This window comes from Cryptomeria japonica, chromosome 5 (assembly GCF_030272615.1).
Source record: "Cryptomeria japonica chromosome 5, Sugi_1.0, whole genome shotgun sequence".
Lineage (NCBI taxonomy): Eukaryota > Viridiplantae > Streptophyta > Pinopsida > Cupressales > Cupressaceae > Cryptomeria > Cryptomeria japonica.
The window spans coordinates 660,595,284-660,621,840 of record NC_081409.1 but is presented as its reverse complement, the minus strand read 5'-3'; the positions used below and the strand labels follow the sequence as shown (position 1 = coordinate 660,621,840).

Sequence of the window (26,557 nt, the reverse complement as noted above, 5' to 3'; positions counted from 1 at the left end):
CTACTAATCAGGCAATTTCAAGTCAGCTGTTCCTTTGGAGGCTTGTATAATTTGTTCTTTGTTTCTTATGGTTTGGAATCTTTTATCATTTAGAATGAATTTTCTGCTCAAATTGCAGTCAATCTGAGTGCAGTCTTTATCATGCAACTTGCATTCTCCATAAAGGAAACCAGCAGCTGTAATGGATGGAAGCTTTTCCACCTCACAAGTGTATATGCAATGTGTCAATGAACATTCTTTTCATGAGCTTGCCTACATTATGTTAATGGGAAAGGCTTACAGCACTGTAGGACCTGATTTTAGGCTTTTAGCTGGCTGTGTCTAACCAGCAACCGTTCTTTCAAATAAGAAGAAGATTTACCATTTTTCTGCGGACATGATGTAAGGACATTGTTAAACCTATAGCGATTTAGAAATAGTGGGTCCTGCGTGCAAGTCATAGTTCCATTTACATTCCTACTAAGATGGGAATAGACAGATTAAACTTCTGTATACCAGATTGTTTTGTATGTCATATAATTAATTGTTTATTTGATATGATTTGTTATATAAATAATAAAAAAAAATTAATCTTCAAAAAAAATTCTTGTTGCCAAAAATCAAGATGATAATTAGGGGATAGGGTTTGGTGGTTGGCCATTTGTCAAAATCATACACTGCAATTTCAAATTTACATTTCCACTAATTAAATTTCTGTTTATGATAGATGTATGTGATATCATTTTATATGTCATATAATTAATGTTTATTTGATGTAATTTGTGAAAATAGATATTTTACAAATAGAAAAAATGTTAATTCTTCATTTTATAAATATTAAAAAAATATCAATCTCTAAAAAATCTTAGTTGCAAAATCAAGATGACAATTTGACGAGAGGATTGAGTATAACGGCGCACTTGTCAATACCATGCATTGCGATTCCAAATCACTCAATTTTTTTCAATAGCTTATTTGAAAAGACCTTACTTATAATTAAAGTTATTGTGCATAGCTTCTGGTTTTGATCCTATTAAGTACTTTCCCCTAGGCATTTTTAGATCAAACTCCATGATCCATTATCAAGAAGAGAGCAAGACAAGAGAAGACACCAGCATGAGTTTTTGTTGAGGTGTTAAAAAAGACCACAAAAAATATGCAGACCGTTGTTGTACATTAAATCAAATTTTGTTAGTGAACCCAAATAACATCATATGAATTATCATTCTTAAATCTAACAATGCAATTTATTCAATTATAAATACTCATGCTCTACTCTTACTAACTTTAGAATCAAAATTACTACTATATTATTAAAATATTAAAAATTAAAACAACAAATATTGTTACAAGCTCAACAACTGATTCCTCTGCACTGCTATTAAAACCTTTCTCCAAAAAGTATCAATAAAAAACACTTGTTAAAATCAATCCAGTTGGACTCCATAGTAAATAACCATACAACAAAAACAACGGTACAATTGGTGCCAGTTGCCACGTAGGCTTTTGCCAAATTCTATTTTAATACGAATATTGTAAGCATAATCAATGCTTGAGTTACATACTGTGATTTACACTTGTTCCAGTAGTACTCTGTAAGAGTTAGGGACAAGTACAGACAGCTTTACCAGGTTATTTCAATAGTTATTATAGGGTAGTTATTATAGGGTTTTTATTAAGTAAGTATTAAGGATATAATTATATAAGTTCCACTTGTAGCAGGTTAGATGTCTTTTACAAAGAGTTCAGAGTAGTTTCATATTAATAAACTATATGTAGACCTACATACAGACCCTAATATGGTGTGAAAGAATTTTTCTTTTCTTCCTTGAAATTGCTGGAAGGTGAGAATTTGAGAATTTGACATCAGCTAAGGTTAGTGCAAGGATTAACCCTGGCAAAATCCTGAAACCGCTGCAATGCAACTTCCATGGTGGATATATTCATATCAGCAAAGCAGACTCTAAACCAGCCAGGCTCCATGCACTTGAATGAGGACCCGGGTGATATATTTAATCTGGCTTCATACAATATCCTTTTCCATAGTTTTAATTCCCCGTCCAAGTCATTTGAGGGAAGCAGGTGACTCATGTTTACCCAACAGAAAAGACCTGCATTTCCTTCCAAGTGCCTAATGCCAGCCATATCAAGGCCTGAGACAAGAACTTTATACCTCTCTTGTAATCTTTTCTGGTTCTCTGCTATATAATAATTAACAAAGCCTGAATCTGAAAGCATTGTAGCCAATAAATGCTGAGTCTGGGATGAAACCATGCAGAAACTAGACATTCTTCTAGCTGCTGTGACTACTGTATCATTGTAAGAGTAAATTGCCCCTACCCTAAAACCTGGAAGGCCCAGGTCCTTAGATAAACTGTAGACTATATGGACATTATCAGGACTGTAATTTTCTCTGACCACAATTTCTGCAATACTGTAAAAGCGTGGAGAACAAAAGACTGATCCTGAATAGATCTCATCACACACTAGATGTATTTTCATCTCTCGAGAAAAATCTAGCAGCATCTTCAATATTTTGGCACTTGATGTTGTGCCCAGTGGGTTGCATGGATTTGTTATGAGAATTCCTTTCACGTTCTTCTTTCTGTTCTGGGCTTCCTTGTATGCTGATACCACTGCTGATTTGGTGATCTCGAAATTATTGGAGCTGTAACAATGGATGGGCATAATTTCTACCCCTGTCCGCCACCTCAGATCTCTGTCAAACCTGCAGTGAAAAGAAATCTTTAGAAAAATATCCAACGCAGACAATTAAAAACACCCACATTATCTTAGCACATAGGAAATACCATTAAGGGGCAGGATTAGACAGAAAGTAATGAAGCTGACAATGTCTAACATAATAAATCAATAAAGTGGTTTTAAGTGTTTTGTAAACAAATAAAGAGCATTAAAAACGCCTACTTACCCAGCATAATATGGAGTGGGCACTAGAAAGACATCTCCTGGATCAGCAAGACAGAACATTAACAGCTCGTTGGCTGCAGTTGCTCCAGCTGTATTTACTATCCTTTCAGCTTCAAATTTCACTCTGTTTCCTCTCAAGGTCTCCATAAAACTAGCCATAGCCTGCAATAACCAGACAAAAACCTTAAAACTCTTGACATATAAAATTGCCCACCGTATGCAGTACAAATTAGTTGTGGAAAAAAAAAACGAAATAGAATAAGAGAATAACATTAAATAAAATTTTGATTTACGTGGTAAACTCTTGACAATATGTCAGAAAACAAAGTAAGAGAGTCACATTTGGTAAGACATAAGAAATGTATTTATGTGGTAAACTCTTGACAATATGTTAAAAAATGAAATAAGACAATAACATTCAACAAAAGAAGGATTTACTTGAGAAATATCTACCATCAGTATTCATATTGCTCAAAGGAAAAACTACAATCTTCACACAGCTATTACACTTCTGAAATTCTTCCTGCTATATCCTAATTACAGTGGACTTCATAAATATGGTAAAGTTCAAAGCTCAATCAAAACAGTGAACTTTTCTACAATTTGACAATCATCTAAGAAAAATATAATAAGCAGAGTGGGCCAATGGAAGTTAGAAAGCCTATCTGTTACCTTTCTGAAAGCTTCCAATCCATGGTAATCCTGATAAAGTGCCAGTTCTTTGAATAAATTCTGTTCAGATGCCATTAACGCTTCTGGGTGCTTTCGCAACCATCCTTCCAACAGATCAAATGACAACTGCAATGCAAAAGTAGATAACATTAATGCCAATTTCCCACTTTGAAGAAGTACAACTGTGCAAGTACACATCAAATTCCCATCTTAGCATTCTATGGTGTTAAAACATTGGGCAGGTAACTATGCTATTTTACCCAACTATAAAAAAAAAAAGCATCCAAAGCTTAGTCTCTACAAAAATGAAATTCTCTAATTTAAACTAGGAATACATGAATACTCTGCAAAGCTGTATACATTGATATAATGCAACTTAAACTATAAAGCAAGGAGTATGCAACATTACAGAATGTAATCTAAAATGTTTTAATTCATACACATTTTCATCCAGAAACAACAATAGTAGTCAAAATTATAAATTACATGGTAAGAAAAAACCAACATAACAATTTGGGCTATCTTCCATTACCCTGTTCTCAGCAAGCCCCATCTGGATAACTCCGTTGGGATTGAGCTTTCTATCATATGGATTCTTTCGATAATCATCCCAACCAACGAAAAAAGGGGATTCCTCTCCATGGGTATTGCATGTTGCTCTCTTAGAAACACTAGTTGTGATATTACTCTTATTCAGACCTACACTGATACATTTTTCCTCACATATGTTCATCCTCATCGTCATTAGAAGTAACAGCACCAACTCAAAGCTCAAACATTCAACTCTACCGTTCTCCAATCCCCGAATTAATCCAATATAAATAGACTTTTTCATAGTGTCATAACCGCGTGGCTTGTAGGTTACTCTTCCAGTCGCTACCGACACATATAATACTGAAGTCCAAAGTTTTGTTTAGCATCCAGGTGTCGTCGGTGCATCGCAGTTTGTGAAAGAAAGTAATGCCCAGGATAATAAGCCCCCTGTTTCTTAATATCAAAGGCGCCCACATTATTTAACACCATCATTACCGTACCATATGTTTGTGCCTCCACATGGTTAGTTATTGCTTTGCCATTACTGAATATGCTGCTCAACATGCTGAAAAGTGTCTGCTTGATGGTCGAAGCTATTTTGGCTCTAAAACAGATCTTTCGTACAGCATGATAGTGACATATTAGTCAATCGCAGTCGTTTATTGTAAAATTGACGGTGTAAAATGCGTGACTAACACATATGTTAGTCAATCCATACTGCCATTTTGAAACCAGAATAGACACGTCCCTGCTTGATTGATTATTCTAGATTGACTTATATTAAGTAAGCTGTCATAGGAAGGTCAGTTAGTTAAGATGTTGAGAGGTCTTTCCCTGTTCCTTTTGTTTGAGTTTTGAGATTGACTTTGTATTAAGTAATTTGTCATAGCCAAATTAAGTTTTCAAAATCTAATTTCTGTTTTTATTTCTTTAAATATTGTTTGTTTTCTTCTAAACAGATTGAATGTATTATATTAGGGAGGAGAAATAGAAAGAAAACTAACAAAATTATATAAATTTATTGTAAAATTAATAAACAAAATTAATATGAACATGAATAACTTAAATTCATTGAAACATAGAGTGTTACAAATGCTTTTTTCAAAATTTAGTATACTGGTTCTTAGGAAAACTTATATAAGATGTCAATTTTACTATTAACACAAACAATTTGAATTTATTAAAACACACAGAGAGATCAGATTCCTTGAAAGACTAGTATACCTATCTTTAGAAACATCTTAATAAAAGACAAAGAGGGATATCATTCTTCGAGAAACCTAATTTTAACTAGATAAGTGACTTAAGTGGAATAAGTGTGCATGAATGGTATCACTTGATGTAGATGGATATGCTAGTTTTAACTTTTTTTGATGTAGATTGGCATGTTAGCTTTATTTATTCTTAATTTTTATTATTTTTGTATGTCTCTAATAGTTTTTGTTTCCAAGCAGCTAGGACTCAAAACTAGGACCTTCCTTTTGTTGTTGAAGTGCTCTACTTCTTAACTACTGACCATTTTATGTCCAGTACATCTTCAGTCCAGGTGGGTGATATTTTGAACACCCCTCCTCAAGCCATTATATAGAATACTTGAGGCTCCGAGTTTGATATGGCTTGGACATTCACCTCTTAAACAATTATATTGAATGTTTGGGCTTCCTAGTCTGACCTAACTTTGATATTATGTTGAGCTTATCATAGACTAGCTAGAACTCAAAATTAGAACCTTATATGAATTGCTAAAAATGTTCTATCAGTAAACGTCTAGTCCAACTTGATCCAAACCTGAATTGTTTCGAACAACACTCATCTCTCTCTTTCTATCACTGTAATTATACCTCTCAAGCATAATAAATTACAAACTTCCTTCAGTTTCACAAAACCGGTATGGCAAATGTCACCCAGTTTTCCTAAAACTTCCATTCGCTTTCACTAGGTCCTACTTCCACCATAATAGGCATCCTTTATTAGTTTATAATATTGGCACTAATGATATTGCTTTCTTTACTGTTTGGTGGTTGATTTCTGGACTTGGTATCTGACAAAACCGAGTGAAGTTCCATCCTCGCCCACCGAAAGTTCATAAAAATAAATGAATAATGCTATTGACATTTCACAGTGTCTATTGGGTAAAGAGCTCTTATTGTTTAAAGAAGTTTTGAGCATAACATCATGTCGGCAAATCTGATGCTTAAGAAAAACACAGACAATCTGCGAGTTACAGATAAATAAATATAAAATGGAGACTCTTAACATCTTCCTGCCATAAGCAGTTTAAAAATGAATATGAGCCTATCAAGAAGAATTAGAGTCACCTTTCACTGTTAAATCGGATAATGTTTAAGAATAGTTGTTCCTTAAAAGTCATAATGAAAGACAAACCATAATGTCAATGAAATTTTCAGATTTGAAAGGAAACTAAAAAATAAAAGAGAGATTATTGAGATGAGCACTCAAACTCTTACAACAATGTTGACTGAATAGAATAGCTTTATAATTTGTTCTTTTATTGACTTTTGAACATAAGCTGTCCTCCACTCAGAATATAATGAAGGTATTGATGTTCCACATTATGTCCAATATTTAATACATCACGAGGCCTGCATGATTGAGTTTCTCTTTCTCTAAATTCTAAAACAACAATAGAATATTTGTAGAAATGTCTAATGTTGGTGAATTTTTTAATAGAAATATGTGTAAAGGTAATGGCCACTTCAAAGGTTGAAGAATAATGTTGAATATATTATAAGAGTCTTTGTTTCAGATCTCAGCCAAATCATCAAAATTGCAAGGGGGTACGTTTTGCCTGCTTTGATAGTGTCAATTAATCCACTAAAGCATTGTTAAGAGAAAAAAAAATATTCACTTGGAAAAGTGTGGTGTCTCCTTATTAATTTCTTTCTTTTAGATAATTAATCCACTAATGTACTGTTAAGTATAAAAATATACACTAATGTATTGTTAAGTTAAAAAATGTATCCACTTTGGCAAAGTGTAGTGCACAATAATTGGAGCTATCAACAGAAACATTTAAGGCTTTGAATTTTATATAAAGTTGTTTATAAATGGGTATTATGAACTGTGTTTGGAGAACAATCTTATGTTATATTATTTAGGTTTTTACAATCATTCTAATATATGGTTTTAGTTAGATTAGATTTTTAATGTAATAGTAAGATTATATGTGATATATTTTTATGTTGAATTTGATTCATGAATTTGGATTATCTTATTTTTGTTATCATTTATTTTGAAGTTTTGTAGTAATCTCATGTCCCATGTGCCACCTTAAATTAGAAAATGAAACAGGAACTTTTAAATCTTAAATCTTAAATAAAATTATACCAATTTTGTTCTATTGACTATTATGAGTTGACCTTGTGCATATTTGTTTGATGCCAACTAAATCAGACACATGGGTAAGAACAAATCTCGAACTTTTAAATCTTAAATCTTAAATAAAATTATACCAATCTTGTTCTATTAACTATTATGAGTTGACCTTGTACATATTTGTATCTTACATTAAATTATATCTTTTTTTTACAGGATATTATGAGTTGACCTAGTGTATGTTTGTTTGGATTTGTGTGTTATGTTATATCTAAAGACATTCATTATCCCTTTGAAGTCATAAAGGATAATGCATTAAATATTCAAAATGGTGAAATCCATATAACTTTTTGATAGTGAACAATGCTCTATGAATAGCAAAGTAGTTTAGCTAGAACAAAGTATGCACAATAGTTATGTAGTTCAACTAACATACAAGAAGAAATCATTAACTTGCAAGAAGATTTGGTGGGAATTCATAAAGAATTATTCACTATTAAAGATTCTATCAAGATACTAACATTATCACTAACAAGTGTCATGCACCTATATCACCCACTCCTAATATATTATTCAGTTAGAGTGGATCATCAAGAAAATTAATCAATAAAACTCATTTTAGATTTGAAAATATAGCACTAAAAGTAGGCATACCAAAGTTTGATGGAAATTATCCAATCACTTGGATGAATGGGATGAATATTTTAATTGATAGTCCTCAAATCCCATGTAGAGAAAAGGTTATAGTGACATCCTTGTATCTATAAATTGGTAAATTCATTTGGTATCGATGGTTATGTTGTCAAATAGAAGAAGAGAACCCTTTGTTTCACCAAATCAATTTTTTATAAATAAATTTATAGATGTAGTCTAGAGATAGTGTATGAAATAATTAGTTTAGCCAATTGCCTAAACTATACCAAACATGACTATACATGAAAAATGTCAAAAAATTCTAAATCATATATCCTTATGAGTAGAAGAAATTATAAAGGAGAACTTCAATGATATATTTCTTTGTGGGCTCGTATGAATAATCATCTTAATGTGTTTGATTCTTTCATAGTAGTGTGTAAGGTAAAAATGGAATCGGGTAAACTAAGACCTAATCCCACTCTCATTCACACATTGGAATACAAAAGATACTAAGGAGATGATTCACTTTGAATTCCTCTTATGAAAGAGAGTCAAGAATATCTTTAGGTTTCCTATGCTGATAAGAAGAGGAGATGAACTAAATGTAAGAAAATTACAAACTAAGCTAGGGAGGTGAACAAAAGGAATGATATAGACTGAAATATCACAAAAATGCATAACTGAAACTGAGACACAAACTACAGAACAGGGAATGAAACTCAGATGTTCACCTATCACCAAAAACAAAGTTGAATTGAGGTAGACCAAGGCACTGGCGCCTTGGTCCCAATTTTTATGTTGATCTAAAACTTTGGAATCTACTAACTAAAAGTCTGAGATGCCAAACTGCCACGAAATGCCCAAAAATGCACAGGAGCAGGGTGCTGGGTGCCTCGATCCTAAGGATTTGAGGCATGTTTCAAGATCAGATACCATGCTTGCAAGCTTTAGCTTTCCCAAACTTTGCTACTTCATCGGATTTCTTTGCCTACACCTGCAACTTGAAAAATGGTGTTTGGGTGGCTATATAGGGTTTTGCCTTAGTCAAACCCCTTGTTTTGGTGATTTCCACCTCCACAAATAGCTAATGAAATGTTGAAATGTGTGTGTCCTATAATCCCATGTTTTTACAAGATTCTAATGAGATAAATGCAAAATTAGAGTTCTACCCTATGTATTGATTATAAACCCTAAATGAACATAATGAGAATGATTCAAATCATAAATGCAATAATGGATCTAAAGCAATAATGTAGATCTAGAGACAAGTGTTTATGAAACACATATAAAGCTATGAAAATAGCATGAAACCATACCAAACCCTAAGGAAGTGGTACAAGTCAATAAATAGTCGATGATCTCCTATTATTCTTCAATATCTCTGAAGCTTCAATTGATGATGAAAATTGTTGATGAATACTTGAATGCTTGATTTGCCGATTGAAGAATTCACATAAACCTACAATTTCACTTCACAAGAGGCTCCTTCAATTGCTAGAGTTATTGGATCCTCCAAATGAGAAAAGGAAAGGTTATATATGAAACCCTAACTTTGTTTTTGATCATAGGCTGCCCTAGAATTGATAAATTTTTGCACAAAGGTGGATTTAAATATTATAATACTGTAAAATATGATCCTAAAATATAGGGAAAAAAAATTGGGACCAGGGCAAATCATCTTGGTCCAACCAACTTTTTCTTGAATTTTTAGGGATGCAAAGTATCATCATTACAAGATAATTCCCAATTCGATGTGACAATTCAAGGTGTTTAGGTATGCGAAATCAGGCCTTGAAGGTCAAAATAGGACCTAATCAGGACTTTGATGAATTAATTAATTAAAAGAATAAAATTAAAAAGGGGCACAATTAGGATTAAGGGCCCAATTTTATGATGTGTGAACTGATAAAAGAGGAATTTAGATTTAATTTAATTAATTAATTAAACGCTTAAAGGAAATTTAAAATACAAAATGCAACAATCTAAGGTAGGTGCTAACCTGAGTGTGAAATTGTGCCACCCAATTAATGGTGTACAATTTATGATGCTACATTTATCCCCCACATTAGTGGTCATATGACACTATGTACATATGAAAGCTAAAGTATAGAAAATTAAACATTCATGAAAAAGGATATATCCATATGGTGTCAAATGAAGCCCCTAGTGGTATCTATAGTACAATGATAGGAACCGCATCCTACAAAACCATATTGTTATATAAAATCACAAAATCACCTAAATGCTTGCTAAGGAATGATGAAATTCATGGGTAGCTATATGCCCTCCTATTTTGGCTTGCTAATTAGTGAGTTGAAACAAGTTATCATGTTTACCATGTCGAATTGTAAAAAGGAGTGATGAAAAATGCTCTCAATGAAACTCGATACAAGATCAAAGGACATCATGGAACATTTGGTAAGAAAGAGAACTAAGAAACGATTCAATGCAATAGATGGTGCAGAAATAGGAGTTCCTTGGTGCAAGATATGAATGATAAGTGAAAATGTAGAATTAGGGTTTTTAAGAGAATTTATACCTTAAATAGTAACAATGACACTATTCATTTGTCATTTTCATCTTTTTATCTCGAAGTGCGGGAGAAGAGCCCATGTAGCTCAAAATGCCTCGATGACGACCTAAGATGCCCACCCGAATGGAGATCTTGCGACGCTCTATGGTCGATGACATCCTTCTGGATGAGGTAGGTCCACTCAACTACATGTGTACTTTTTGTTGACTTTCTATTTAACTGAGTTGACTTTGTTAACTAAGTAGGAAACCCTAATTCCTATGTGCACCCAATAAGGTGTCATGGTCCTTGTTGGTCACCCTAGTCCTCCCAGGGTGCCATGTGTTGGCATTATGTTGTCATTGATAATCGATATAGCATGGCAACCAATATGAGAGATTGATGTGATTTTTTGTCCTTGGTGTATACTAGTAATGGTGTCAATGATGTCAACTAGTATAGTAGGTTACCAGTATAGCTTGTCACCAGTAAGGAAGAGAATGTCCACCATCATTGTAGTCATTAGAGTCATCGGTACACAAGTTAGTATTGGATTCTGTTGAAGACAATGATGATATGATGAAAGAATAAGTATCTAGTCGAATACAAAGAGGGGGGGGGTGAATCAATATATTGAAAAACTAAAACAAAGTTCCCAAACTCAAATTCAGTCAAACAAAGTAAACATATCTCAGTCAAGATCAATATTCATAGGAATACCTGACATCAACTAGTTTAACTGTTATGATAACTTTAACAGTAAACAACTTCAACATTTATGTAAATCAACAATGCTCAATTATAACTCAAACATATTCATCTCTCAATGCTTTTGCATAACATGCATTATCAGAAATTAACCATATCAACAAATAAAGTCAAAACCACAAAAGCATTCACCACTTGACACAAAAGTTTATACGTGGAAAACCCAAATAGGTAAAAACCATGGTGAGATGAGACTCACAAGGATAGCTATTTGAACTCTTCTAAACTCCACCCTGTTAGGAGCCAAAGCCTGTTAGAGCTTTACAATAAGTGTTGTTAAGAACTAATTCCAGTTAGGAATCACCTAGTTAAGGGATATATAAATATGCCTTGTCAGAAGCACAATACCCTATTAGGAGTAACCTCGCTGGAGAATTTAAGAATCCAAGCTAATGGACCACCTTGTTAGAGGATTTAATGAGTAACCAAGCTTATTAGAGCTCACCCGGTTAAGGGATTTAACTTCTACTATAATTGTTAGAAAATAACAATTTTGTTGATTTGTCTGAATAGCACTACTTTTGCTTAATCATATCCTTCTATAACCTTCAATCTGCCTTCACTCAAAGTGCAAATCCATTCACCGGTTTGGCAACTACACACTCAATAGGTTTTCTACCTATCTTGCCAACAACCTTTACAAGCAACTTCATCGACCTTAAATAGAAATAAATTAGGTCGGTAACACAACAAAAACCTAATTCTCATCATCAAGATGAAAAACAAGTCGGTACAATATTGATCGTTAGAAATCATCACAATCTTCTTCACATTCTTCAAGACAATTTCAACTGCTCCATGATCATTGCTTCATCGGATTGTGTAACCCATCATGTGCTATGCAATAGATGCAATCCACTTTTCTCCTTCCCTAGACAAGAACGAACACGCCAAAATAATTTGAATATATACTTAATCAAATGATCACACGTGTCTCCATCATTATTGCTTATTAGATAATAAACCATCAAACTTGGTCGGTTAGGGTTTAACAACTGATAGGGTTTTACCGGTTACATTACATAGAAAGGTTTAACCCTTTATATCAGTTCAACTCACAAATTGTGCATACCGGTTTACAACATGTTCCACAAACCTCTTTTATTGGTTACTGGCCAATAATAAAATCAATAATATCAACAATATCATGAATACCATTACTGGTTCAATTGACATGAATGATAACATGTCATTAATGCAATCTCTATGAAAAATACCAACAATCTCCAAATGCCAACAATCTCCCCGTTTGGCATTGATGGCAATACACATATCAACACCTCTAATTGTTGCTGAGATTAGTGAATAGGAATCTTGGTTTACGTTACCAAGTATTCACCTTGCTCTGTCTGTCTTCAGTCTACCATTGGTTCACTTAATGAGACACATAATTCTTCTCCTCAATCACATAATTCTTCTCCGCCTCTGACAACAATGCCAAAGTGAAAGTAAAAAATGTAATTTTTCTCTCACTATGATGTTGATGCTCCCCTTGTGGAATACATCCACTCCTTCATCAATCCATATAAGATTCTATAAGGAATGCAGGGACTGATGCAATCAACATCATTCTCAACTGACTTCATGAAGAGGGACAACCCCCAATTAACTTCTAAGATACTCAAAAGTGGTCTTAGGCAGAGTTTTGGTAAAGATATCTGCAAGCTACTCCTTGGTAGAAACATGCTCCAAGATAACATCTTTACTTTGAGCTTTTTCCCTCAAGAAGTGATATTTCAATTCAATGTGCTTAGTCCTTGTGTGCAAAAAAAGATTTTTGGAAATGTTTATTGCACTTGTATTATCACACAAAATATTTATTGGTTCAGAGATTTCCATCTTCAAACCTTCCAAAATGTGCCTCATCCACATAGCTTGTGTGCAATCCATATAAGTTGCTACATACTCAGCTTCAGCAATAGATTCTGAAGTGCAACTCTACTTTTACCTACTCCAAGAAACTAGCCTTCCTCCTAGAAATAATGCTCCACCAGTAGTACTCTTCTGGTCATCAATGTTTCCTACCCAATCAACATCTGTGTATGCTTTCAAATCAAAATTTCCACCATATGGATACCATAACCCATAGTCAACAGTACCTTTCAGATATCTCAAAATTCTCTTGGTTGCCATCAGATGTGCCTCCTTAGGATTCTTCTAAATTCTAGCAACAATACCAACTGCATGGGAAATATCTGGTCGACTGTGAACAACACAGTGTAATTTGCCAATCATTGACCTGTATTCCTTTTCATCTACAAACTTAGATGCATCATCTTTGGACAATTTACAACCTGTAACCATTGGGGTTCCAACTGGTTTACAGTCACTAATACCAAAAGTTTTCAAAACTTCTTTCACATATTTGGATTGAGTAATGAAAATGCCATTCTTCATCTGTTGTATCTGTAAGTCTGTGAAAAAAATTATTTCCCCTACTAATGACATCTCAAATTCATTCTTCATTTCATCTGCAAAAAAATTACTCATGTCATCATTACCTCCAAATATAATGTCATCTACAAATACTTCACTGACCAGTATTTCATCTCCTTCAGACTTGAGATAAATGTTGTTGTCATCACTAGTTCTAGCAAAGCCTATCTTCATCAAATGAGTATGAAGCCATTCATACCATGGTCTAGGTGCCTGGTTTAATTCATACAAGGCTTTATGCAATTTGCATACCATGTCTTCCTTGTCTGTCAATGCATAACCATCAGGCTTCTCTATATAAACCTCTTCTTCCAGTATCCCATTCAAGAATGCAGACTTAACATCCATCTGGTATACTTTTAACTTCTTATAGGCTGCAAATGCAAGCAATGTTCTGACACCTTCCAGTCTTGCTACTGGTGCAAAAGTTTCTCCATAATCCTCTCCTTCTTCTTGGCATATCCTTTGCATACTAATCTTGCCTTATTGCGAACTACAACACCATCTTCATTTAATTTGTTTCTGAACACCCATTTAGTACCTATAACATTCTTGTTTACCAGTCGAGCTACCAGGGTCCAAGTGTTGTTCTTCTCAATTTGATCCAACTCCTCCTCCATAGCTTTCCCCAATCATCATCACCAAATACCTCTTTATCACTTCTAGGTTCAAAGGTAGAGATAATGCAAGAGTTCTCTCTTAATCTCCTTCTAGTTTGTACACCTACATCCTTATGCCCAATTATTTGTTCAAGGCTATGATTCAGTCTCACATACCTAGGTAAAACATGATCATTCTCTTTAGGTTCAGCTTCATCATTGTCATCTTCCTCTGAATTTATTTGTTTTGGTTGAACAACTTCATCAAGATTTTCTTTACCGATTTCTCATTTAACAATTTCAAGTTCTAAAATAAAAATACAATGATCTTCATCCTTCTTCTCAGAACTGGTTCCTTCTGAAATTTCAGGACATTCATCTAAACAAACATCAACACTTTCAACAATTTTATGTGTCTGGTTGTTGAAGCATTTATAGGCCTTACTCTTGGTGGAATAACCAAGAAATATGCCTTCATCACTCTTAGCTTCAAACTTTCTTATGTAATCACCTCTTTTAATAAAACATTTACTTCCAAATATTTTAAAATAGCTAACATTAGGTGATCTCCCATACCAGTACTCATATGGGGTCTTGTCCTTACCTCTTTTCACCAGAACCCGGTTCATTGTGTAAACTGTCATACTTACAACTTCTCTCCAAAATTTTTTTGATACACCTCCTTGTATCAACATAGTCCTAGCAGCTTCAACCACTAACTGGTTGTTTCTCTCTGCTATACCATTCTGTTGTGGTGTCCTTGGTGCAGAAAACCACCACTTGATACCATTGATCATCACAATATTTAGTGAACTCTGCAGAAGTGAATTCACCACATTGATTTGTTCTTAGACATTTTATCTTTTTGCCACACTCTTTCTTAGCTAAGGCTTTGAATGCCTTGAATTTACCAAAATCTTCATTCTTATCCTTCAAGAATGTGACCCACATCATCCTTAAATAATCATCAATGAAAATCATGAAGTATCTGTCACCATGAATTCTTCTTGTTCTTATCGGTCCACATAGGTCTATATGAACTAAATATAACAAGTTCTTTGCTGAGAAAGACTTTCTCTTAAAAGTTAAAGAAGTCATCTTCCCTAATTGACATTCTTTACAAAGAGCATTAACCAGTTTGTCTAGCTGAGGCAGACCTGTTACAGTCTTATACTTTCTTACTTTAATAATATTGTCAAAATTAATATGACAAAATATCCTATGCCAAAGCCAGATATCATCCATCTTTGCAATCAAACAGTTGCTAATTTTAGGATTGAGATGAAATAGATTACCTCTAGCCTATTTACTAGTTGCAATCAATTCACCTTTGTTGTCAAAAATTTTGCATATACCATTTCTGAATTCCAGTGGGTATCCTCTAGCATTAAGTTGTGCCACACTAAGAAGATTATGTTTTAGGCCTTCAACCCAATAGACATCGTCAGCACTTCTTTTCTCATTAAGAGAAATAACTCCTTTGCCTTTCACCATACAGAGTGAGTCATTGCCAAATCTGACAACACCACCATCAAATTCTTTCAGGGAAAGAAGTTTTCTTTGATCATCAGTCATGTTATGTGAACAACCACTATCAATAATCCAATCATCAGAGTTATCCATTATGGATACTAGTGCCTTCTGATATGATGCCTCTTCTTTAATAGCTACAAACACAATATCTTCACTAGCATCATCATCAGATTCTTCAGCAGTAACACCACTGTCAATAGCTAGAAGACAATCTCTTTTGCCTTTACCCTTGTACTTCTTAAATTTGTCTCTTTTGTATTCATTTTCACCATTAGGGCAATTTGTTGCTATATGACCAATCTTGTTGTATGCAAAACATTTTAAAGGTAGCTTAAATTATATTTACTGGTGTCTCTAGGAAGTCATTTTGCCAACAATGCTTCAAGTTCCACTAAGTCGTTGTCATATTCAACATCTCTACTGGATCTAGATTCATAGTTATGGCCGATATCTCTACTTATTCTCACAAATGGGTTAGAGACAGAAGCTCTTAATGCAAATTCTAATCTCTGTACTATTAGGATTCCCAAAGATACTGAGAGGGGGGGGGAGATGAATCAGTATCTGACCAATATAAGAATTTATTTGAATTATAACATGAAAAGCATATCAAAACTGTGTACCGGTAAATAAAAAATAATGCAGTAAATAAGAGCAATAACCACAACATAAGAGACACACCATAACACAGTATTTTTAATGAGGAAACCCGGTGTGGGAAAAACCTCGGTGGGATTTGTGACCCACAATATTCGCTTATTGGCCAATAAGGGAATATTACTGTTTAAAATAGGGGCCTGCACATGCAGGAAGGCCAAGTGCCTAGAGCTCATTGCTCAGTTACAAAAGAAGTCTCACTGACTTACAAAAATGGATTATATAAATCCAATGTCTTGTACTACTTTAGATTAGCATCTACTATGCTAGATTCAGTACCGGTTTAAGCTCTACTACATACATAAACCCTTATCCAATATTTTCCTTACAATTCGCATATTAGGTCTGCATTAATTCTTCCATCTATCTCTAAATTATCTACAATGATCTCATACTTATATGAGTCATATTACAATCCGCCAAGTTGGCTTACAAAAGATTTTACAATTAAATACAAAATATATTTAAACAAAATTCATGTCGGCCATGGTGTCGATGATCAATATTTTTGGTGTCGGCGATCTGTGTGCCAGTGTTGAGTCTGTCGGTACCAGTGCCTAGCGATATCACATAATTGTAAGATTGCCATTAATGACAATACCTTCAATCACCTACAATTTCTCATTGGACTGTGCATTTTCCAACAATCTCCCCCTTTGGCATTGATGGCAACACTCATGAGAAAAATCCAAAAAGTGTCCAAAAAGAATCTACCAAAATATCTTACCAAAATTGTGTTGTCAAAAATGTATGCTCCCCCTGGGCTGATGATGCCTTTCTTCTGATCATTTTTCTCATTTCCACTACCCCCCTTTGACATCAATGACAAAGGTTTTCATTCACTGTTAGTGGAGTGTGGTTCCTGCCTAGATCCTTGTAACCAGGGGGTTATAATCTGAAAAAGATTTGCCAATACCAAATTCTGACTATTACTAAATCTTTTGCTATACTGTAATGCTTCTTCTGTTCTCTGAACTGTACTGGTTATTATGTGCATTTTCTCTTCCGGTGTCCTAAGTCTAGGAACCAGAGCCTCAAAAATTTCTTTTCTCAAAGAAATGAGGTAATCTAGTTTAGGACCTAGTTTGCATTTTAAGTCCTTTGCCTTAACCTTTATCTTCTCTTTGTCTTTTTCTAACTTCTCAATTTTCTCTTCAAGGTCTACAATGTTCTTTTCAATTTTCCAAAATGAATTTGATGATCCTATTAAATTGTCAGCAATATTGTTAATTTCTTCTTGAGCTTTGTTGATCTTTGAATCTATGTTCTGTGTCAAAATATTAGTTTTGCAGGTATCTTTGTATAGTTTCTTGAAATCCAAAATTGTTTCTCCTAGTGCTGGTAATAAGGTTTCCATTTTCTCCTTACTCTTCTTCACTATTTCCTCAAAGAATTTGTCTTTCTCCTTAATCATTCTCTCTCTAAATGTGTCCTCATTTATCTGATCAACTGTCAAAATATTGTTAGGATTCCCAAAGATATTGAGATGGGGGGGTGAATCAGTAGCTGACCGGTAATAATATTTTCTTAACTTATAACATGAAAAGCATATTAAAACTGTGTACTGATAAACTAGAAATAATGTAGCAAATAAGAATAACAACCACAACATGAAAAGCACACCATAACACAATATTTTAATGAGGAAACCCGATGTGGGAAAACCCTCAGTGGGATTTGTGACCCACAATATTCACTTACTAGCCAATAAGAGAATATTACTACTACAATAGGGGCCTGCACAAGTAGGAAGGTCAAGTGCTTAGAGCTCACTGCTCAATTACAAAAGAAGTCACATTGATTTACAAAAATGGATTATACTAATCCAATGTCTTGTACTGCTTTAGACTAGCATTTGCTATGCTAGATTCAGTACCAGTTTAAGCTCTGCTACATACATAAACCCTTATTCAATAATTCGCATATTAGGTTTGCTACCTTCTATTCATATTCGCATCCTACCTCTTTCATCTATAAAGTGATCTACAATGATCTCATACATATATGAGTCATGTTACAATCTGCCATGTCGGATTACAAAAGATTTTACAATTAATTACAAAATACATTAATACAAAATTGTTGTCGGCCAGGGTGCCAGTAATCTTCCTTTTTCGATGTCGGTGTTCTGTTATGCCGATGTAGAGTCTGTCGATGTCGGTGCCGGTGTTTGCCTACTGGTATCATATGATTATAAGGTTGTCATCAATGACAATACCTTCAATCACCTACAATATCTCATTGGAGTGTTCATTTGCCAACAATCTCCCCCTTTGGCATTGATGGCAACACTCATGAGAAAAATTCAAGAATGTATCCAAAAGCTGAAGTCAAAAAAAATCTTTGCCAAAAACTGTATATCCAAAAATGTGTGCTCCTCCCTAGCAAATAATCTCTACTTCCTTTTGACAATTTTTCTCATCACACTACTCCCCCTTTGACATCAATGACAAAGGTTGTCAGTCGCTGTCAGTGGAGTCTTGCCTGGATTCTTGTAACCGGTGGGTTACAATCTAAAAAATATTTGTCAAAATCAGATTTAAACCATTACTGAATGATTTGCTATCTTTTATTGCCTCTTGAGTTCTCTGCACTGTACTGGTGAGTATGTGCATTTGCTCTTCCGGTGTCTTCAGTCCGGGAACTAGAGCCTCAGATATTTCTTTTCTCAAAGAAATGAGGTAATCTAGTTTTGGACAAAGTCTACATTTTAAGTCCTTTTCTTTATCCTTTATTCTTTCTTTGTCTTTCTCTAACTGCTTGATTTTCTCTTCTTGCTCTGCAATCTTCTTCTCTATCTCCAAAAATGAATCCGATGTACATATCAGATTGTCAGCAATATTGTTAATCTTATCTTGTGCTTTGCTGATTTCCTTGTCTAGGTCTTCTATTAGAATATTTGTTTTACAAGTGTCTCTGTACAGTTTCTTGAAGTCAAGAATTATCTCTCCAAGTTCCGATAATAGGGTATCCATTTTCTCCTTATTCTTCTTCAAAATTTCCTCAAAGAATTTCTCTTTTTCTTTAATCATTCTTTCCTTAGATGTATCATCATTTATTTGATAAACAGTCAATATGTTGTCGGTGATGAACTTAGACAATGTGTCTAGTTGACCTAAAGAATCTTTATTGTCTACAATACACTTTGGTGCTATCAGTTTAAGAATGGGAATTGTATCATCAATAGCCTTATAGGCTTGTGCATTACACTCTGTGATCTTCTTTATTGAATCCAATAAGACCGCTGTTACATTTGTAGGTATGAATTATGCCATAGAGGTACCAGATGTCTATCTGACTGCCTTCACAATAGCCATGCTACTGGTTGTGGTAATCACCTTACTTGATTTGACCTCTGGTAGGTCAATCTGTGTTTGCATTTCTACAAACAAAGTTTTAGGCTTTTCATTTTTGGCCGGTGGCACTGTTTATGTCTGAACCTATGCTTCAACCTGTACCTATTTTGGTTTCTCTATTTGTATCTTAGAAGGTTTCCCTGAGCTTTCAACTACTGGGTTCTTAGATGTAGTCTCAGTTTGTACCTCTGTACTTTCCTTAACTAGTTCTTCTAATGGCTTTTTAGATGTATCTACTGGTTTCTCAGTGGTATCCTCTGTCGGTTGCTCTGTCCGAGTAGGTTTTTCTATGCTTTTCTCAACTTCTGCAGCCAGTGACTCAGTAGTCACATTAGTCTTCTTGTCCTTAGTGATTTCTCTATCAACCACAACATTTAGTTCTTGAGTGTCTATATTTATAGTATACAAAACTTCAGATTCAGGACTAGTATCCTCTAATGGAGTCTCCATACTCTTTGGGGCTGGTTGACTGTTAGTAGTATCTATCGGTGGAGTATCCAAAGGAGGTGGGGTTAAGTTATCAGTTATTTTCAGGCTTGGAGGACCACCTACCTTACCTTTCCCCTTATCCCTGTCCTTTTGATATGCTTTAATAGTCTTTGGTTTGAGTAATTCTTCCTATTTTTTTTTTTCCCAAAGAATATATCCCATGCATCTGTTGTTTCCTCAAAGACTTCATTTACTCTACCTGCCATTAGTGCTACATGTTGGTGAGAAGTGGAGAATACTGTCCAGTTTGCTTCATTGATTAGTTTATCTATTTCATCAGGTGAATTGACTAGATGGACTGCAAGTAATTTTTCAATCTTGATTTTCTTGTCCAGCTCAATGATGGCTAAACTTCTAGCTTCTAATCTCCTATATAGATCATTTGGTATTTCATCAACAACTTCCATCAAAAATTTCTTATAAATATCTAAGTGTAAGATTACACTGTTCTCTATGCTTTCCTTGTCATCTGCTGATAGTGTGTTGTATATTTTGCTGATGTTCTTCAATTTACCATCTTCAGTTATTTCGCTCAAGAGTTTATCCAATGGAGCAATATTCGGTTTTGCCTTCTTTTTCTTTGGAGTCATTTTCTTTATCAAAGGCCTAACTACCTGTTGTTTTTGTCTGGTTCTCCTCGGTGTAGGTGAGGGTACCAGTGAGGGTTTTCTTTTCCTTTCTACCCTTTTAAATACCATTGGCATATCACTCTCAAAGGAGGTTCCTACCGGTGAAAGATGAGCTTCCGGTTGAAGTCCTTCCAACTCACTTTCCCTTATACTAGTTTGCTTCAAATCATCTTCCTTAATTTCTTTAGCCCGCTGGTGTCCTTTCCTTACTATTGCTTCAACTTTCTTAACCCTTTTTCTAGATTGAATTCCACTTTCTATTGTTTCAACATTTCCAAAAACTTTCTCAGTGGGTTCCTTGGGTTCTTCAAGGAGGGCTTTTGCATAAGTTTCAATAATATTGTCATCTATCTCATAGCCCATTTCAGTTGCCCAGATAGTTCTAGGGACAACTGCCTCCATCCAGATTTCATCTTTCTTGATTACAAAATAAATTTCTTTCTGATACTTGTCCACAATAGATTGTGATGGTCTTATTTTGGTTTTCATTCGAGCCTTTAATGCTTGAAAGTATTCATTTAAAATTTTCTCCCGGTTTTCTCCCATGTTGTTCAATAGATCCAATAGTTGTTTTCCTACCGGAATGTCAAAACCAAAATCTTTTGCACCAATATCGGGTACTTGTTTAGTTATATACAACATTAGACAAATAAGAAAATATCCAAATTTGAATGTTCCATCAATTCATCTTTGAGCCATTCATATACATCTATTCTTGCATTATCATTAACCTATTTGCATGTGTAGCTTTATAGCCTAAGATCATACTGATAAATCTCACATGTATATCCTTTACGTTGTTTACCCTTAGAGACCTTTTGTCGAATGTTGGACCGGTTAAATCCATCACCGTGTCATTTGAGACTCTCTTCATTTTGTCAGGTCTGCTACTGGTGGAAGGTAACCCTGTTACTACCTTAATGGCTTCCTTTGTGATTTTATGAATTGTATCCAACCAAAAGAATTCACCATGAACTCTTCTTAGCACAATCCTTATAATATCCTTCGGAAAATCCGGGGCACTAAGGATTTCAGTAAAACCTAGGGTTTATACTATCTTATGTTCCAGCTTGATATTTCCAAATTCATCACAAATCATGGTGCTATACATGTTTTTGATTTCATCACCACCTAATTCCTCTATATGACAATGTATATACATCATAGGGTCTTCAGCATATACTACTCCTTTAGGAATTTGAGAAAATGCACCTATGCAATCACCTTTCTTTGCTATTTCAGGAACCAGTTTGAAAACGGGTCTAGGGCGCTTAATAACCTCAAAAACAGTAGGGTTTGCAATAAATTCAGGAGTGGATGAAGATGCCATTATTATAAATACCTCAATTTGCCTTTAGGATGAATGCTTTGATGAACTGCTTCACTTTTTCGCTAAGGATGCCTTCGCTCGGGAATTTTCGCGCTCTCGAAGGTTTGAATGCTTGGTGAATGAAAAAGGAGCCAAAACACTTTCTTTATAATGTTATTTTCTCCAACTACCACATTTAATGCTCGCTGGTTAAGTCACAACTTAACTCATCTACCGGTATAGAAGTAATTTCAATTTCTCACCATCAACCAAGGGAATAATAGCATGTTTTTCATTTGTTGATAAGCCCACAAAGGATTTTCCTTCAGTTAGATGAAGAGTCTCACGTCAGTGGAGTGATACTTTGTTCTACTGGTGGAGGAATATTCCCTTCAACATTCTCATCTGACTTTCTGATCCATTGTTTTGAGAATTCTTGCTTTACCTCTTCAACCATTTCTTTACCTTTCAAACTAGGACCTTTGTTATTTGCCGATGGGGACTTACTTCTATAGAATTTTGCAATATGTCCAATTTTGTTACAAGCATAACAAGTCACATTGTTTTTTTGAATAGCTTTCCCATATCCTATGTCGGTATGTGTTTTGCATTGATTAGATAAGTGTCCAAATCTTCCACAAACATAACATCTTACATTCACTCTACAAATTTTAGAGTTATGACCAACTTTGTTGCATTTAGAACATTGACCGGTGGGTGTATTAGTGTTCTGATAATTTATAGATCTACACTAATTTTCTCTATGACCATACTTGTTACAGTTAAAGCATTTCCCATTGAATTTGTAAGCATTAGGTTGTCTTACCAGTTTGCTATGATCATGATTATTTGCAGTGTCGGAGCTTTCACCAGTTTCAAATCCAAGGCCATTTGTATCATGATTAGGTTTTTGATTCTTCAAAATGTCAAAAAGTTCTTCTAAACTTTTCTTGAATTTATCCTTGTGTTGATTTGTAGCAGTCAGTTCATTCTCCAAGATTCCTTTCTATCTTATGAGTTTAGTTCTACCATTTTGTGTGTACATCAAATCTATCTTCAACATATCATTTTCATGACTGAGTCTTGTGTTTTCATTTCCAGTAGCATTTAGTATTCTAGCCAAGTCTTCTTCATTCTTCTTTCTATCTTCAATTTCTTCATAGAATCTCATAGTCATATCTTGCATCTCATTATTTGTTGTACTAATTTCTTGTCTTAGCTTGTTTACCAAATCATTAAGAGTTTCCTTCTCATCTTCCTCTTTTTGCATCTTCTCACAAAGTTCTCTTCTTTTATTCCTTTCTATAGTGTAATTCTCTTGAAGTGCTTGAATGATATCTTGAGCAGCCTTCAGATCATCCTCAAGTTTGATATTCTTCACCTTTTCTACATCATAGTCTGAAAGAGCTATTTCCAATTGCTTTCTCAAGTTTTCCATCTCTACTAGTGACAAGATCTTCCTCAAGCTATTAGGCTTCTAAAAATAGAGGACTAGGCTCTGATACCAATTGTTAGGATTCCTAAAGATACTGAGAGGGGGGTGAATTAGTATCTGACTGGTAATAATATTTTCTTAACTTATAACATGAAAAGGATACTAAAACTATGTATCGATAAACTAGAAATAATGCAGCAAATAAGAATAACAACCACAACATGAAAATGACACCATAACACAATATTTTAACGAGGAAACCCGGTGTGGGAAAAACCTCAGTGGAATTTGTGACCCACAATATTCACTTACTGGCCAATAAAAGAATATTACTGCTGCAATAGGGGCGTGCACATGTAGGAAGGCCAAGTGCCTAGAGCTCACTGCTCAATTACAAAAGAAGTCACACTGACTTACAAAAATGGATTATACTATTCCAATGTCTTGTACTACTTCATATTAGCATCTGCTATGCTAGATTTAGTACCGGTTTAAGCTCTACTACATTTATAAACCCTTATTCAATAATTCGCATATTAGGTCTGCTACCTTCTATTCATATTCACATCCTACCTCTTTCATCTAAAAAGTGATCTACAATGATCTCATACATATATGGGTCATGTTACAATCCGCCATGTTGTCTTACAAAGGATTTTACAATTAATTACAAAATACATTAATATAAAATTGTTGTCGGTGAGGGTGCCGATAATCTTCCTTTTTCAGTGCCAGTGTTCTGTTATGCCGGTGTAGAGTCTGTCGGTGTCAGTGTCGGTGTCTGCCTGGTGGTATCATATGATTGTAAGGTTTCATAAATGACAATACCTTCAATCACCTACAATATCTCATTGGAGTGTGCATTTACCAATAAATGTTACCGGTGATGTATTTAGACAATGTGTCTAGTTGACCTAAAGAATCTTTACTTCCCACAATGCACATGGGTGCTATCAGTCTAAGAATAGGAATAGTGTCATCAATAGCCTTATAGGCTTGTGCATTACACTCAGTGATCTTCTTAATAGAATCTAATAATACCTCTGTCATGTTCATTGGTCTGAATTCTATCATCGAAGTACTAGATCTTTGCCCAACTATTTTCACAATTTCCATGCTATTCGTTGTAGTAGTAACTTTGCTTGTTTCGACCTCTGGTAGGTTAGTTTGTGTTTGCATTTCTACTAGCAAATGTTTAGGCCTTTCAGTTGTTGCCGGTGGTACTGTCTCAGTTTAAACCTGTACCTCAGCCTGTTTCTGTTCTTGTTTCTCAACTTGTGCCTCAGATGGTTTCTGTGAGCTCTTAACTACCAGCTTTTCAGATGTAGTCTTTGTATGAACTTACAGTTTCTCTATATTTACCTCTGATTATTTTTTAGTTTCATTTACCAGTGCTTCAGATGGTTTCTCGGTGGTGTCCTCTACTGGTTTCTCTGTATCTATAGGTTTTTTAGTGCTTATTTTTACAATATCACTAATTCCAATCTCAACATCTGCAGCTGGTGGCTCAGTAGCCATATCTTTCTTTTTTTCCTCAGTAGTCTCTTTGTCCACCATAATGTTTACCTCTTGTGTATCGATATTCATAGTGTACAAAACTTCAGACTCAAGATTTGTATCGTCTTGAGGAGTCTCCATACTCTCTGTAGCCAATTGTGTGTCAACGGTTTCTACCGGTGGAGTATCAGAAAGAGGTGGGGTTAAGTTATCAGTTATTTGTAGGTTCAGAGGTCCACCTTCCTTACCTTTCCCCTTATCCCTATCCTTTTGATAGACTCTGATAGTCTTAGGTCTTTTAAGTTCTTCTTGTTTTTCCTTTTCAACAAAGAATATGTCTCATTGATTCACAGTCTCTTCAGAAATTTCATTCATTCTTCCTAGCATAAGTGCAACATGTCGGTGACTAGTTGAAAATATTGTTTGGTTGGCTTCACTGATTAATTGATCAATCTCTTCAGGTGAGTTCACTGGGTGAACTGTAAGTAATTTCTCAATTTTTATTTTCTTATCTAGCTCAACAATAGCTACCCTTCTAGCTTCTAGTCTTCATTTGAGCCTTTAGTGCTTGAAAATGTTCATTTATATTTTTCTCTTTGTTTTCTCCCATGTTGTTTAATGTATCCAATAGTTTCTTTCCTACCGGTATATCAAAGCCAAAGTTTTTTCTACCAATACCGAGTACTTCCTTAGTAATGTACAACATCAAACATATAAGCAAATTTCCAAATTTAAAAGTTCCTTTCTTGTCTCCTTTGATCTTCTTCAGATTATCTATCAATTCATCTTTAAGCCATTCACAGATGTCAATCTTAGCATTGTTGTTCACTAAGTCATAAGCACTTTTAATACACAAGCTATATATTGAGTTTAACCTATTTGCATGTGTAACTTTATAGCCAAGAATGATACTGACAAATCTAACATTTATGTCCTTTACATCATTGACTCTAAGTGATCTCTTGTCAAATGTTGCACCGGTTAGGTCCATTACTATGTCATTAGAGACCTTTTTAGTCCTGTCAGGCCTGCTACTAGTGGAAGGTAACCCTGTTACTGCCTTAACCGCTTCTTTTGTGATCTTATGAATTGAATCCAACCAAAATAATTCGCCATAACTACATGTCGGTTCACCTTGACATGCCTGTTCATCTAGAACAAATATACTGCTTCACTTTGGCATATATACCGGTTCACACATATGTCGGTTTTGTCTTCTCACATATCACATATGCAGGTTCACTTCACTTCA

At 34.7% G+C, this 26,557-nt stretch overlaps 1 protein-coding gene across 1 annotated transcript; it reads right to left on the bottom strand.

The window, feature by feature from the left end:
- Window positions 1-1,397: 1,397 nt before the first annotated feature.
- LOC131037276 (1-aminocyclopropane-1-carboxylate synthase 3) lies at window positions 1,398-4,504 on the bottom strand. Its single transcript, XM_057969349.2, has 4 exons — window positions 4,112-4,504; window positions 3,580-3,705; window positions 2,909-3,069; window positions 1,398-2,707 (listed from the first exon to the last, which is right to left on the bottom strand). The coding sequence occupies exons 1-4, from the start codon at window positions 4,412-4,414 to the stop codon at window positions 1,846-1,848; spliced, it is 1,452 nt and encodes a 483-aa protein (XP_057825332.1). The 5' UTR covers window positions 4,415-4,504; the 3' UTR covers window positions 1,398-1,845.
- Window positions 4,505-26,557: the final 22,053 nt, after the last annotated feature.